Source organism: Carlito syrichta, unplaced genomic scaffold (assembly GCF_000164805.1).
Source record: "Carlito syrichta isolate Samal-C Ts95f unplaced genomic scaffold, Tarsius_syrichta-2.0.1 Scaffold301691, whole genome shotgun sequence".
In the NCBI taxonomy this organism is placed as follows: Eukaryota; Metazoa; Chordata; class Mammalia; order Primates; family Tarsiidae; genus Carlito; species Carlito syrichta.
The window spans coordinates 269,594-284,681 of NW_007245787.1; the positions used below are offsets into that span (position 1 = coordinate 269,594).

A 15,088-nucleotide genomic window follows, 5' to 3' on the forward strand; every position below is an offset into this window, starting at 1 on the left:
ACCCAGAAGTCATTCAGTAGCATGCTGTTTAGTGTCCATGTCTTGGTATGTTGTGGGGATCCTGTTGGTGATGATATTTATTTTTATTCAACTGTGATCTGAGATGGTGCACAGTATTATTTTGATCTTTTGAAATTTATTCATGCTTTATTCATGTCCAAAAATGTGATTGATCTTAGAGTATGTATACTCTGTAGATGTTGGGTGGAGTATTCTATAGATGTCTATTAAATCTATTTGATCAAGCATTGAGTTAAGGTTCTGGATCTCCCTGTTGGTTTTTTGCCTCAATGATCTATCTAAAGCTGTTAGTAATGTGTTTTGATCTCCGACTAGGATTGTATGAGAATCAGTCCTTTATTAGCTTACTTAGTAGTTGTTTTATAAAACCTGGTCCTCCTACGTTGGGTGCATATATGTTTCAGATGAATATTTCTTGCTGGTGGATTGAGACTTTTATCATTATGTAACGTCCTTCTGTGTCCTTTTTAATTTTGGATGGTGTGAAGTCTGCTTTGTCTGAGATCGGAAGAGCTACTCCTGTTCTCTTCTGTTTTCCATTTGCCTGGAAGGCCATTTTCAAGTCCCCAACTTTGAACCTGTGGGTGTCCTTTGCAGTGAGGTGAGTCTCCTAGAAGCAGTATACTGTTGGGTCATGCTTCATTTTCCAGTTTGCCACTCGATGTCTCTTTAGTAGCACATTTAATCCATTCACATTCAAATTGATTATTGAAATATGAGTTTATCCCTGCCATAGGGCTCTTAGGAGGTTGCTTTACTTCCTTTTTACTTATATGTGTGTGTATTTTCATTTTTGTGAGTGCTTTGTATACTCTGTGAACTCTGTGCTTGCCTGTACTTTTGTGATATGTATGACCATTCCTTTTTTTTTTTTTTCCTGTTTTAAACACCTTCTTAAGTGTCTCCTGAAGGGCTGGTCTGGAGGCAGCATGTTCTCTTAGGGATTGTATGTCTGAGAAGAATTTTAATTCTCCTTCACTGATGAAGTTTACCTTGGTGGGATAGGAAATTCTTGGCTGGAATTGCTTCTCTTTAAAAACATTAAAAATTGGACTCCAGTCTATTCTGGTTCGTAGTGTTTCTACAGATAAGTCTGGAGCAATTCTGATGGGTCTTCCCTGGCTGGTAGTTCAATCTTTCTTTCTTGCTGCCTTTAGGATTTTTTTCTTTCAGGGTTACTTTGTGGAGGCAGATTACTATGTGTCTTGGGGATAGTCTTCTCATGTGATGTCTTGAGGAGGTTCTCTGACTCTCTTGCACTTGAATGATCACCTCTCTAGCAAGATATAGAACATTTTCTTGCATGACCTCATGGAATGTTTGTTCCATAGTGTTCTCATTTTTCCTTTCTGCTTCAGGGATACTAATCAGGCATAGATTTGGATTCTTGACAAAGTTACACATCTCTCGAAGGCTTGCTCCTTCTTTTTAAGCTTTGTTTCTGTTTTTGACAGACTGGGCTAATTCTAATTTTGGTCTTCAAGTTCTGAGATTATTTCCTCTGTTTGGTTGATTCTGTTCCCTATGCTTGTTACTGTGTTTTTGATTTTCATGATGGAGTTCTTAATTTCCAATATTTCAGAATAGGTTTTTCTGAAATTGGCCAACTCTGCTTTTACTTCCTGTGCAACTTCAGGGAGTTTTGCATCTAGTTTCTCTTGGTATTCGCTATTCCTTTTTAGCCATCTAATCTCTGATTTCTGTTACTGTCTGAGACAGGTCATTCTTGGGGGTTTCCGTTGTTTGTGCTCTGATAGCTGCTTTTTCAGGAGCTGTCTCTTTGGGACTCTGAGGGTTGTCTTTTTTTTTCATTGATTTTTCCTCATTTGTGATAGGCCTTTCTTTCTTATCTATTATGGGGGAGGGCATTCACTTCTGCTCCTTGCTCCACCCTGTGGCAGGTTTCTCTCATGTAGATTGAATTGTTCATCTATTTGGGTTAGTTTTCAGTCTCTGCTGCTAGAACTCTGCAGAAAGCAAGTGGAGGGATGGGTCCCCTGTCTGCTATCTTTGGTTTGCAGCCTAGAAGTCTTACTACCAAGAAAGTCTTTGAGTGTCTTTGAGTTCATGTCAGCTCTCGGCTCCTGAAAAAAAGCAAGTTCCCTGCCACAGGTGAGGAGGGAGGGATCTGTCTTGTAGACATGCAGGACTTGGAGGTGATTCTTTCTGATCTGACTGGGAAGATATGTACTAGTTGTTGGCTATGGCTATGGATTCACTCCCAGGTGGACTTTCCCTGCTTGACAGTCAGCCACAGGTCTCCTCTGGGAAGCTGCACTCACAGTGGTTGACCAGGTGCAGGTTTTGTTCCTCATTCCACTTGGGCTCCAGTTGCTTGCCACTGTACCCTGACTAAGACTCTTCATCCATGGGATCGATGACTTGTGTATGGCCTGGAGGGGGTGAACTAAATCAAACCTCCTTAGAAACACTCATCCAATCTCCTCTTGGCAGGGTTTCAGTTCCTGTGTGAATCTGGTGCATGGCAGGGGATGGGCACCCAGATTTCTGAGTCTGCCATCACTTTCTGGTCTCTATGTGCTCAAAGAGATCTTTGCTGGGTACAGGGTGCTTCACCTGTCCAAAAGTGTTTGGGGTGTCCAAAAAGGAAGTTCTGATATATACTACAATATGATCGAATCTTTAAGACATTATGCTAAGTGAAAAAGGACAGTTACAGAAGAACAACTATTGCATGATTTCACATACCGAGTCATCAAATTCATAGAGATGAAAAGTAGAATCATGGTTGCAAGGGGCTAGGAGGAGGAAGAAACTGGGTATTAAGTATTAAGCTAATACTTAATAAGTACAGAGTTTCAGTTTTATAAGATAAAAAAGTTCTGGAAATGAATGGTAGTGATGACTGCACAACAATGTGAGCATATTCAATGCCATAGAACTGTACACTTAAAAATGGTAAAATGAAAAACTTATGGTAATTTTATATTTTATGTATTTTACAACAATAAAAAAGGAAACAAAAGTTGGTTGTTTGAAACAATCAACAAAATTGACAACCCTTTAGCTAGACTGACCAGGAAAACAAGAAGGAAGACTAACACTACTAAATCAGAAATAAAAGTGGGTACATTAGTTCTGACTTTACTAGAATAAAAAGGATTATAAGAGAATATTATGAACAGTGTACCCCAACAAATTAGATAACCTACATGGAATTGACAAATTTCTAGAAACACACAAATTACCAAAACTGACTCAAGAGAAAACAGAAAATCCAAATCGATCTATAAGTAAAAAAAAATGTATATATTAACTTAGCAATCAAAAAACTTCCAACAAAAAGCCTTGGACTAGATGGCTGTACTGAAAACCTCTACCAAACACTAAAAGAATAATTAACACCAATCCTGTTCAAACTCTTCTAAAAAAAATAGAAGGAAAAAACACCTCCTAACTCATTCTGTGAATTACCCTGATAAGGAAACCAGACAAAAACATCAAATGAAAGGAAAAGTACAGACTAATATTCCTTTTAAATATATGTGCAAAAATCCTTAACAAAGTATTATCAAATGAAATCCAGCAGCATATTAAAAGGATTATACCATGATGTATGAACAAGTGAGACTGATCTCAGGAATCAATCAACGCAATATATACCATATTAATATTAATTATATACCATAATAATACTATATGCCATATTTATAAAATGAAGCCAAAAATCCCGTCTCAGTTGACACAGAAAAAGCTTTTGAAAAAATCCATCATCCTTTTGTGACAAAAATATTCAACAAAGTAGGAATATATAGGAACTTCCTCAACCCAGTCAAAGGTTTTTTTTTTTTTTTTTTTTTGAGTTGGAGTCTCACTCTGTCGCCCAGACTGGAGTGCAGTGGCCGCTCCTGGCCACTGCAATCTCGACCTGCTGAGCTCCAGCGATCCTTTCCGCCTCAGCCTTCCAAGTAGCCGGAATTACAGGTGCGCGCTACCACGCCCGGCTAATTTTTTGATTTATTGTAGAGATGCGGTCTCGCCTGCCCAGGCGGGTCTCGAACCCGCGGGCTCAGGCAATCCACTCACCTCAGCCTCCCAAAGGTGCGGGATTATAGGCTGAGCCACCAAGCCCGGCTTAAAGGCATTTTTTAAATGCACAAGTAAGATATTAATTAATGGTGAAAAGTTTGCTCTTGCCACTTATATTTAACATTGATGTCCTAGCCTGAGCAATTAACTAAGAAAAAGAAATCAAAGACAGTATGTATATGGAGTTTCTTTTTGGACTGATTAAAATGTTCTAGAATTAAATAATGGTGATAATTGCTCAGTATTGTTAATATAACAAAAACCACTGAACTGTACTCTTTAAAATGGCTTAAATGGTCAATTTTATGTTATGTAAATTTTATCTCAATTAATAAATAAATAAAACAAAAGCTTCTGGAGACATATGCCCTGCCATTCTTCAGAAACTCATTCTACTATCATTCCATCATGAAAAATCTTAGGGGAAACTAAAATCCTGAATGTTTCATCTTGCAAACTAAAATCCTGAATGTTGCATCTTGAGTCCATTTTCTTTCTTCAGAAAATGCACATTTATCTGATAGTATATTTTCTATGTACATTTCATATGTGTACACACAGTGTGTGTATATGTGTATATATACATATATGGAGAGAGGGAGAGAGACAGACAAAAACACAGAGATAGAAAGAGTCTTAGTAACCAACATATCAAGGCTTATAATTATTTTATCAACCTTTTATTACTACAAAAGCAATAAGTTGGTTCAATATGACATACTAAGCACATGTGAAAATTCTCCTATACAAATTCCAAAAAGTAAATTCTTTTTTCAAAAATCTATAACATGCCTGGAAGACAATAGAGGAATGTTCCTGTTGGATCATAAATTAACAGTTTCTAAAAATCCAAAGGGAGATGTGACCAGACTGAATGAGAAATATGCAGCAGAGATGATTGCTGTAAAAGTGAGAACAGCATTATACCCCATACAATATGTCTCCCCAAAATTAAAAGATATGTTGATACTACTCTCATTAAAAATATAAAAAAGGAGTTATGAACAACACAAGATTCCCACAAATCTCTGCTACTTTTTCACACTGAAGAAAGGTCATAAGCAATGTAATAAAATGAGGTGGGGAAAAAAAAAGATACAAGAATCGGAATAAATGAAACTAAAATTGTAAATATTCCAGATGATATTATAGTCTATATGGAAAATCTGAGACAATCAACTGACAAACCACTAAAACCAAAGAGAGAGCTTACTACATAGTCAGATACAATAACAATATACAAAAAACAATAAGTTTATATAGTACCAGTCATCACAATTCAGAATTATTCCATTTTATTCAACTTATTTTTTTAGTCAAAAATGTACAAATATAGTTGAAACTTCGTGTGCATCTCCCCCATTTTATTAAACTCTCTCCACCCACTTATGTAACTACTATCTTGTATATGAAGTTTTCATTCCCAAGTATGCTTTTTATGTTACTATTTGTGTTATGTGTGTCCTTAAAAATATGTATTGAAACTATTTAAAAATTAAAAATAAGTATATATATTATTTTGCTCATTGAAAAATTGTATACAAATGGTATTAGATTATATGTAATACTGCAACTTGATTTTGTTAATTAATATCTTTAGACTTATTCAAGTTGATATTTACGCACATATGGCACTCAATCTCATTATTTGGAATCATTATGATTGTATATTTTTTTTGAAATATATTGTTTCTCTAATTTCCTGAAATATATATGTTAAGGTAGAAAATGCATCTCAAAGGATGTATAGGCTAAAGACAAATATCACAGTGGAAGTACAAAGCAGTCCGCTAGGAAAAAAATAGAAACAATCTTGATGTCCATCAATAGGAAGAAGGTTAAATAAATTATGGCACATCTATAATATGGAAAATGATCTGGCATCAAAGGATCAAAGATAATAAGATCCATCTATGACAAACCCACAACCAATGTCATACTTAATAGGAAGAAATTGGAAACATTCCCTCTAAGAACTAGAACAAGACGTCTACTCTCTTTGCTCTTACTTACCATAGTACTAGAAGTCCTAGACAGAGCAATCAGGCATGAATAATCAATCAGAAATAAAAGATATCCAAATAGAAAAAGAGAAAGTGAAATGATCCCTCTTTGCAGATTATATAATTCTATACCTACAAAACCCTACGGATTCCACTAAAAGACCCCTAGACTTGATGAGGAACTTCAGTTAAGTCTCGGGATACAAAACCAACATTCAAAAATCAGTAGCATTTCTATACACCAACAACAGTCAAGCTGCGAACCAAATCAATAACACAATCCCATTCAAAAGAGCCACAAGTATAAAATAAAATACTGGGAATACATCTAACTAAGGAGGTGAAGGATCTCTACAATAAGAACTACAAAACACTGCTGAAAGAAACCCAAACTGACACAAACAAATTAGAAAAACACTCCATGCTCATGTATTAGAATAGTCAATATTGTTAAAATGTCCATAATTCCCAAAGAAATCTACAGATTCAATACAATTCCTATCAAACTGTACACATCATTATTCATAGATCTAGAAGAACAATACTTAAATTTATATGGAAGCAAAAAAGTTCAAATGGCTAAAGCAATCTTGAGAAAAAGAACTAAGTCAGAGGCATCATATTACCAGACTTCAAACTTTACTACAAGGCTACAGTAACCAAAATAGCATGATACTGGTACAAAAATAGACACATAGGCCAATGGAATAGAACCGAGAACCCAGAAATCAAGCTGTTTACCTACAACCAACTGATCTTTGACAAAGATGACAAAAAATAAATATTAGGGAAAGACACCCTATTTAATAAATGGTACTGGGGAAACTGGCTAACCAAATGCAGAAGAATGAAGTTGGACACTTCCCTCTCACCATATACAAAAATTGACTCAAGATGGATTAAAGAATTAAATGTAAGACCTCAAACTATAAAAATTCGATAAGAAATCCTAGGAAACACTCCTCTGGACATAAGCCTAGGAAATGAATTTATGTCCAAGTCCTCAAGAGCAAAAGCAGCAAAAACAAAAATGTACAAATAGCACCTAATGAAACTAAAAAAGCTTCTGCCCAGCAAAGAAACTATCAACAAAATAAACAAACAACCTACAGAATGGAAGAAAATATTTGCAAACTATGACTCCAACAAAAGCCTAATATTCATAATCTATAAGGAACTTAAATTGACAGGAAAAACAACCCCATTAAAAAGTGGGCAATTGAAGGGGGACAAGAGAAAAAAAAGTGGGCAAAGGACATGAGCAGACATTCTCAAAGGAAGACATACAAGTGGCAAACAAATATATGAAAAATGCTCTACATCACTAATCATCAGATAAATGCAAATCAAAACCACAATGACATACCATCTCACACCAGTCACCATAGCTATTATTAAAAAGTCAATAACCAACAGATGTTGGCAAGGTTGCAGAGAAAAGAGAATGCTCATAACTGTTGATGGGAATGTAAGCTAGTTCAGCCCTTGTGGGAAACAGAAAGATTTCTCAAATAACTAAAAATAGATTTACCATCCAATCCAGCATCCTACTACTGCGTACATGCCCCAAAGGAGCATAAATCATTCTACCAAAAAGATACCTGCCCTTGTATGTTCATCATAGCACTATTCACAACAGTAAAAACAGAGAACTAATCTAAATTTGCCCATCAGCAGTACACTGGATAAAGAAAATGTGATAAACATACACCATGGAATAATATGCAGCCATAAAAAAGAACAAAATCATGTCCTTTACAGCTGGAGGCTGTTAGGCTAAGCAAATTGAACAGAAACAGAAAACCAAATACCACATGTTCTCACCTGCAAGTGGGAGCTAAACACTGGGTATACTAGGGAATAAGAATGGGAAAAACAGACTGGGGACTCCTAAAGGAAGGAGTAGGGAAGGGGGAAGGATTGAAAAACCACCTATTGGGTACCATGTGCACCATTTAAATGGTGGGTATAGTAGAAGACCAAACCACACCATCACACAATATACCTAAGTAACAAACTTGCACACGTACCTCTTGACTCTAAAAAAAATAAATAAATAAAAGAATTTATTAACTCTAAATGTACTGACATGGAAAGATTTCCAGGACACAAAAGAAAATGTAAAACACATGACCATTTTCATGTTAAAAATTAAAATTGTGCATTTTAAATTTTTATTTTATTTTAGATTCAGGGTATACAAGTGCATGTTTGTTACATGGACATACTGCATACTGTTGGAGATTGGGCCTCAGGTGGCCTGTTCCCCAGATAGTTAACATTATACTCAACAGGCAATTTTTGAACACTAAACCCTCTCTTCGCCTCCTCTCTTTTTGGTATTCCCAGTATCTATTACTCCCATCTTTGTGGTCATTTAGCTCCTGCATATAAGTGAGAACATGTGGTATTTGGTTGTCTGTTTATGAGTTCACTTAGGATGATGTTCTCCAGCTCCATTGATGTTGCTACTAAGGACATGAATTCATTCTTTTTTATGGCTGCATAGTGTTCCATGGTATATATATATACCACATTTTCTTTATCCAGTTAATCACTGGTGGGCACATAGGTTGATTCCATGATTTTGGTATTGTAAATGGTGCTGCAATGAATGTATAAGTACAGGTATCTTTTTTATATAATGATTTCTTTTCCTTTGGGTAGATTCCTAGTAATGGGATTGCTTGGTCTTTTTTTTGTTTTCCATAGAAGTTGAGCAAGTTTAGAATCCACCAGCGGTGTATGAGTGTTCCCTATTCTCCACAACCACACCAACTCTGTTGTTCTTGGACTTTTTAATAATAGCCATTCTGACTGGTGTAAGAATGGTTATACCACTGTAGTTATACCACTGTGGTTTTAATTTGCATTTCTCTGATGATTAGTGACGTTGAGCATTTTTTAATACATTTGTTGACCACCTGTGTGTCTTTTTTTTTTTTTTTTTTGAGGTGTGTCTTTTTACTCACTTTTTGATGAGGTTTGGTTTTTTTTATGTTGAATTGTTTGAGTTCTTATAAAATTTTGGATATAAGTCCTTTTTCTGAGACATGAGTTGCAAATATTTTCTCCCATTCCCAGAATAGGTTTTCTGTTCAGTCTGTTGATTATTTATTTTGCTTTTTAGAAGCTTTTTAGTTTAATTAAGTCACATCTGTCTATTTTTATTTTTGTCACAATTGCTTTTGGGGTCTTCATTATAAATTCTTATGCCAAGCATCTTCTTGGTCCACAGTGAAATAAAATGAGAAATTAACACTAACAGGAACTCCTAAAACTACACTACTACATGGATATTGAACAACTTGCTATTGAATGACCCTTGGGAAAGCTACAAAATTAATGCAGAAATAAAAAGAAATTCATTGAAACAAATGAAAATAGAGACACAACATACCAAAAACATTTGGGATACAGCAAAACTCGTGCTGACAGGAAAGTTTATAGCATTAAATATCTACATTGAAACACAGAGAGATCTGAAATCAACAGTTTAATTTTGCACCTTGAGAAACTAGAAAAATAAAAACAATCTACACCCAAAGCTAGCAGAAGAAAAGAAGTAACAAAGATCAGATCAGAACTCTATGAGATTGAGACTAAAAGAATCAATGAGCCAAAAAGCTGGTTCTTCAAAAGGACAAATAAAACTGACAGATTGCTAGCTAAAATTGTGTATTTTTAGTCACATATATGTAAATATATTCTAGAAAAACGGAAAACTGATAACATTGAGTGCTTTTGAGTAAGTGAACACTTTTGAGGGAGTGAAAAATATGCTTTTACTATCTATTGTTAGATTTTTAAAAATGAGAATATGTTCTTATATTTTTTAGCAGATAAATTGATTATTTATAGATAGAAAAAAACTAGACACCTCCTCCTCCCCCCAAAAAAGTTGTTGAGAAGAATGGACAAAAGACAACTCCCATGGCATACAATCCAGTGAGAACTGATCATATTATAAGTGTTTCAAAGGGTTATAATTGGCATCCTTATAACCTAAAAGTCATAAGACTCTATAGTTATATAGTCATATCACTATATATTTCAACTGAAGTTTCCATTTTATGATGCTTTCCTTTTTATTTTTTAAATTAGAATATAGGAAAGTAAGACAAACAGTCACAATGAACATACTTACTGACAGATCTGAAAGTTTTTGATCGGAGAAGACAACCACGAAAATTCAAGCGCAGCACATTTAGACGCCATCTTTGCAAAGTAGACACTATATATTTATCTGGAATTACATTTTTCACAGTGGAAAGATCAATCTAAAAAAGATGAGCAAAAAGTATTAATAAATAAGAAAGATCTGTTTCATGTAAAAATTTAAAATATTTTAAAGCATCAAGTACTAAAATTTCTTCACATCATTTCCAGATAGAAAAAAAGAGACTGAAATGTTAATTTGAGTGCTCTATTTAGTAAAGTATGCAAATTTCATAAATGAAATAATACACACACACACACACACACACACACAACCTGCTTGTTTCTGAAAATGATTTGAGTTGACTGATTAAAAATATAGCAAATTAGGATTTAAAAAATGTCAATGCAAATTGGCTTCCTAATGTCCAGTCAGTTGTCAGTCAAGTATAGAGAGCTAAGAAAATTTGGGAGCAAAAGGTATTCCATAACTCCATATACTTTTGTGATTATAGGTCAATACAAACTTTAACAATTCTACTTCTAGGAATTTATTCTGCAGTTGTAATCATACATGTGTACAAAAAAGAAGCAGGATGTTCACTATAGGATTTTAATAGCAAAAGTGGGAAACGAACTAAGTATTTTTTAATTAAAAGACTGATTAAATAAATTGAGGGACTTCCATACAAAAAAACACTGGACAGAAGTTGAATTCAGAGCAAAAAATCATCAACTCAGGAAAAGAAAACCTAAAGCAATAAGGTCCAAGTGTGTTGCAATCCGATTGGTTGATTCAATTCAGGTACAATATCCACAGTATCTAGAGGTCTTAATAGACTCAACTCCCTCTTCAATGCCGAGCTTTTTATGAAAGTTGGGTCTCAGAGATTAAAATTATGTTATTTTAAAAGAACCTGGAGAGCAGAAATTCTATGCTGCCAGATAGGGAAAAAGCAAATGACAGACCTGGCATTCCCTTGTAAATATTTAATAATTAAGAGCATATTTTGTAGTCAGATCAGAGTTTGAATCCCATCCCAGACACTTAACAACTTGGGAATTATTTAAGCCTTAGTTTTTTCATCTGTAAAATGCGAAAAATAACACTGCCAACTCAGGAGGCTACAGAGGCAAATTGAGAAAAATACAAGTAAAGTGCTTAGTATAGCACCTAGCAGGTAGGCAGCACTCAATAAATATTAGCTACGAATAGTACATTCAAAAAACAAGACAAAGTAGCAGGAAACATAGAATTACAAAATAATTTGAAAAACCAAGCATGAACTAGAACTAAAATACATAACACATAAGCAAGGCCTGTTTGATATTCTTAGTGCATCTGTATGCGTGCAGACATACATAAACTGGCATTTTCTAATACGAACCTCTAGTCTGGCATTTCTGCACTATTCTTGCCCTAGTACTATTTTTGTACGAACTTTGTAACCTGGAATGTGTCTGTTTCTCATTCCAAAGAGACATGGGAGAGGACTCAGCCAACAATAAAAAATAAGCAAATAAGCATATGTCCTCCAACAACTTCTCTTATCTGTTTCTTGGATGTTACTTTAATCTCAACAAATATGGTCATTTATGCTATTAATCAATGTTCAGGTGGCAGCATTTTCCCTGTTGTCTAAAGTCCAGTCAATAGCTGACTTCAGCACCCCTCCTTAATGATAATGATTGGAGGACTGATGATATCACGTGCTCATACTGACATATGAATAGGTGGCCTGCTGCCATTTTGTGAAAACTCTAAAACTTACTCAAATAAACTAAGAGGAGTTGAGTAGATGCCATAGGGCTCTAGCTCCACAAGTTAATTCAATGTCTTTACATTCCATCAGAGCACCGTGCATCTTGACTGCATTGCTCTACTCTCACTCTCTGCAACAACGGCAAGAAGAGAATTGATTCCACCTTATCAAACTCACCTTACTTAACAAATTAGGCCTCCCTATCCCACGTTTATTTTAAGGTAGTAATTCTTTTTTTTTTTTTTTTTTTGAGTTGGAGTCTCACTTTGTCGCCCAGACTGGAGTACAGTGGCACGCTCCTGGCCACTGCAGCCTCGACCTGCCGGGCTCCGGCTATCCTTCCGCCTCAGCCTTCCGAGTAGCCGGAATTACAAGCGCGCTACCACGCCCGGCTGATTTTTGATTTATTGTAGAGATGAGGTCTTGCCAAGTTGCCCAGGCAGGTCTCGAACCCGCGGGCTCAGGCAATCCACTCACCTCAGCCTCCCAAGGCGCGGGATTACAGGCTGAGCCACCTAGCCCGGCTGGTAGTAATTCTGAAACTTTAACTTGCAACAGGATCATTAGGATGGATTGTTAAAATAGATTACTGATTGCTACCCCCAATGTTTCTGACTCAATAGGTCTGGGTGGGAGCGGAAAATTTGCATTTCCAAAAAGTTTCTAGGTGATGCTGATACTACTGGTGCCAGGACCACATTTTGAGAACCACTGGTTTAAAGTAGTAAACCTCTTGTTTATGTTACAGATGTTTGGAGGTGTTACTTTTTCCTTTGGAAAACTCATAAAGAAGAAAAAATGAATCCAAATGGTCTAGAGGAGAAAAAATATGTACGATATTTAGATGAGGACATGTCTTGCAGAAGCCTGGCAGGAGCTAGAAAAAGTTAATGCTTCTACCCAGAGACCTCATTGGATACAGATGGAGAGCATATGAGCACATGGCAGTGAGGAATAAAGCCAGGGCAGGCAGTTAAGTAGCTTTAAGTTCAGCAAATTTATCTTTCCACAATTGTGTGCTCCCCTTCATCCTACTTCTGCCTTTATTTGTGAGTGTTCAAATGTGGCACAATTATAACAAGCATTTTATCATAAACAATAGCTTTGTTCAGAAGCCAATGAGAAATCGAATGTTCACAAACTTAAGCCTTTAGCTGAAAATATTATCAATATTATGATATTGATATTATTCCTCCTCAATCAGCCCTGGCCACTCTGGGCTCACATAAACCTCTACTTTTGATAATTTTACATACCACCAGCCAAGCACACTAAATTCATCCTTTCTTTTTTGTAGAATTACACACACACACATACACACACACACACACACACACACAAATTATTAATTATGAAAAGGCCACACCACACACTCTAAACTATCTTTCCCAAAGCCTAAAAAAAAGTCCTAAAGTACTAGGACTCGATATACAATCTGTGCTCAAGGAACTAGAACTAGACACACATTAATAATAAAATCAAGATGGGGTACAAACTATACAATAAAATGGGGTTTGTTTCAATCCAGAAGTAATATTCAATTTATATCTACCATTAACATTTCAAAATATTAATAATATATCTCTTAAAATAATAATATTATCTCTTTTTTTAACATCTTTTCTTCCAGGCTTGTTCTGGGACAAAATAAACAAATAAATTTTTTAAAATACACTTGCTGCTGGTAGCCATGGAATGAGAAGCAGGGAAAAAGGGAGTCCCTACTTCAGTTGGCTTCACAGCAATCCATTCTCCTTAAAGAAATAGTATAAAGACAAAGTTCAGTTAGTATCTACTTACAGCAGTCCACAATGAGCTTATTTGCATCATCAACATCCAGGCACGATTAACTTGACCACATATTATCATATCTCTTAAATTGAGGTAAAAAAAAATCTAAACACAAAGAAAAACACAATTTTAAAAAATATGTGAATATTGATATAACTCTTATTATTATAATGGCAATATAATCATACATTGTACTAACAGAGCTTAAAGTGTTAGATTTTATCTGAAGATAGAAATTGTATCTAAAATACTGAAAATTATCTAATGCCTTTGACATAATGTAATCCTTTTAATTGATAGTTGCAGAATGATGGTGAGTAATTCTGCTAGAAAACTAGTGATTTCCCTTAAAGTAGCTGGTATAGAGAAGGCATTTAATAATCATCTGGTGAACCAAACTGGATTCCTTCTAAATATAGAGGATTCCTGAGAAAGAGCAATAAACCCATCTTGGCTTTTATTTCTGGAAATATACTAAACTAAAAATATTAGAAAATCCTTTTGAGACAATTCATCAATAAATGCTAAAACAAACAAACAAAAAAAAACAAAACATAACTCAGTTTTTTTAAAAAGTGAAAGAAATCTGCAGGGCCCCAATCCTTATAAACCCAGACCAGTAAAAGGTGCTTCATGCTGTAATTGCTTGGGAGGGGGAAAAATGGGGATGATTGCTGCTTTTCATAACAAATGAGTTCAGATTTTACTGGCCATGCAGAGACAGAAGAAAGCTGACAGCTTTTCACAAAGCTTGTATAGTCATGCTCCATATAACGATGTCTTAGTCAATGACAGACTTCATATATGCTGGTGGTCCATAAGATTATAATGGAGCTGAAAAATTTCTATTGTCTAGTGACATAGTAGCCATTGTAACATATAGCATAATTACTTAATTTTTAAATAAATTTAGTGTAACCTAAGTTTACAGTGTTTATGAAGTCTACAGTAATGTCCTAGGCTTTCACTTGACTCACTTTTCACTCACTGATTCACCCAGAGCAACTTCTAGTCTTGCAAGCTCCATTCATGGTGAGTGCCCTATACAGATGCACCTTTTTTTAGTCTTTTATAACATATTTTTACTACACCTTTTTTATGCTTGGGTATGTTTACATATATAAATACCATTGTGTTATAATAGCCTACAGTATTCAGTACAATAACATGTTGTACAGGTTTGTACCCTAGAAACAATGGGATACACCATATAGCTGAGGTATGTAGTAGGCTATACCATCTAGGTTGTGTAAATATACTCTATCATGTTCACACAAGAATGAAATCACTTAACACACTTCT

At 35.3% G+C, this 15,088-nt stretch overlaps 1 protein-coding gene across 2 annotated transcripts in view; it reads right to left on the reverse strand.

Moving 5' to 3' along the window:
* FBXL13 (F-box and leucine rich repeat protein 13) overlaps positions 1-15,088 on the reverse strand; it is a 280,181-nt gene that overhangs the window by 163,736 nt on the left and 101,357 nt on the right. For both annotated transcript variants that reach the window (XM_008055123.1, XM_008055121.2), the window contains 2 exons: positions 13,796-13,891; positions 10,222-10,354 (listed from right to left, as the gene is read on the reverse strand). In XM_008055123.1, the coding sequence (XP_008053314.1) occupies positions 10,222-10,354; positions 13,796-13,891 (229 nt within the window). The remainder of the gene's footprint in view (positions 1-10,221; positions 10,355-13,795; positions 13,892-15,088) is intronic.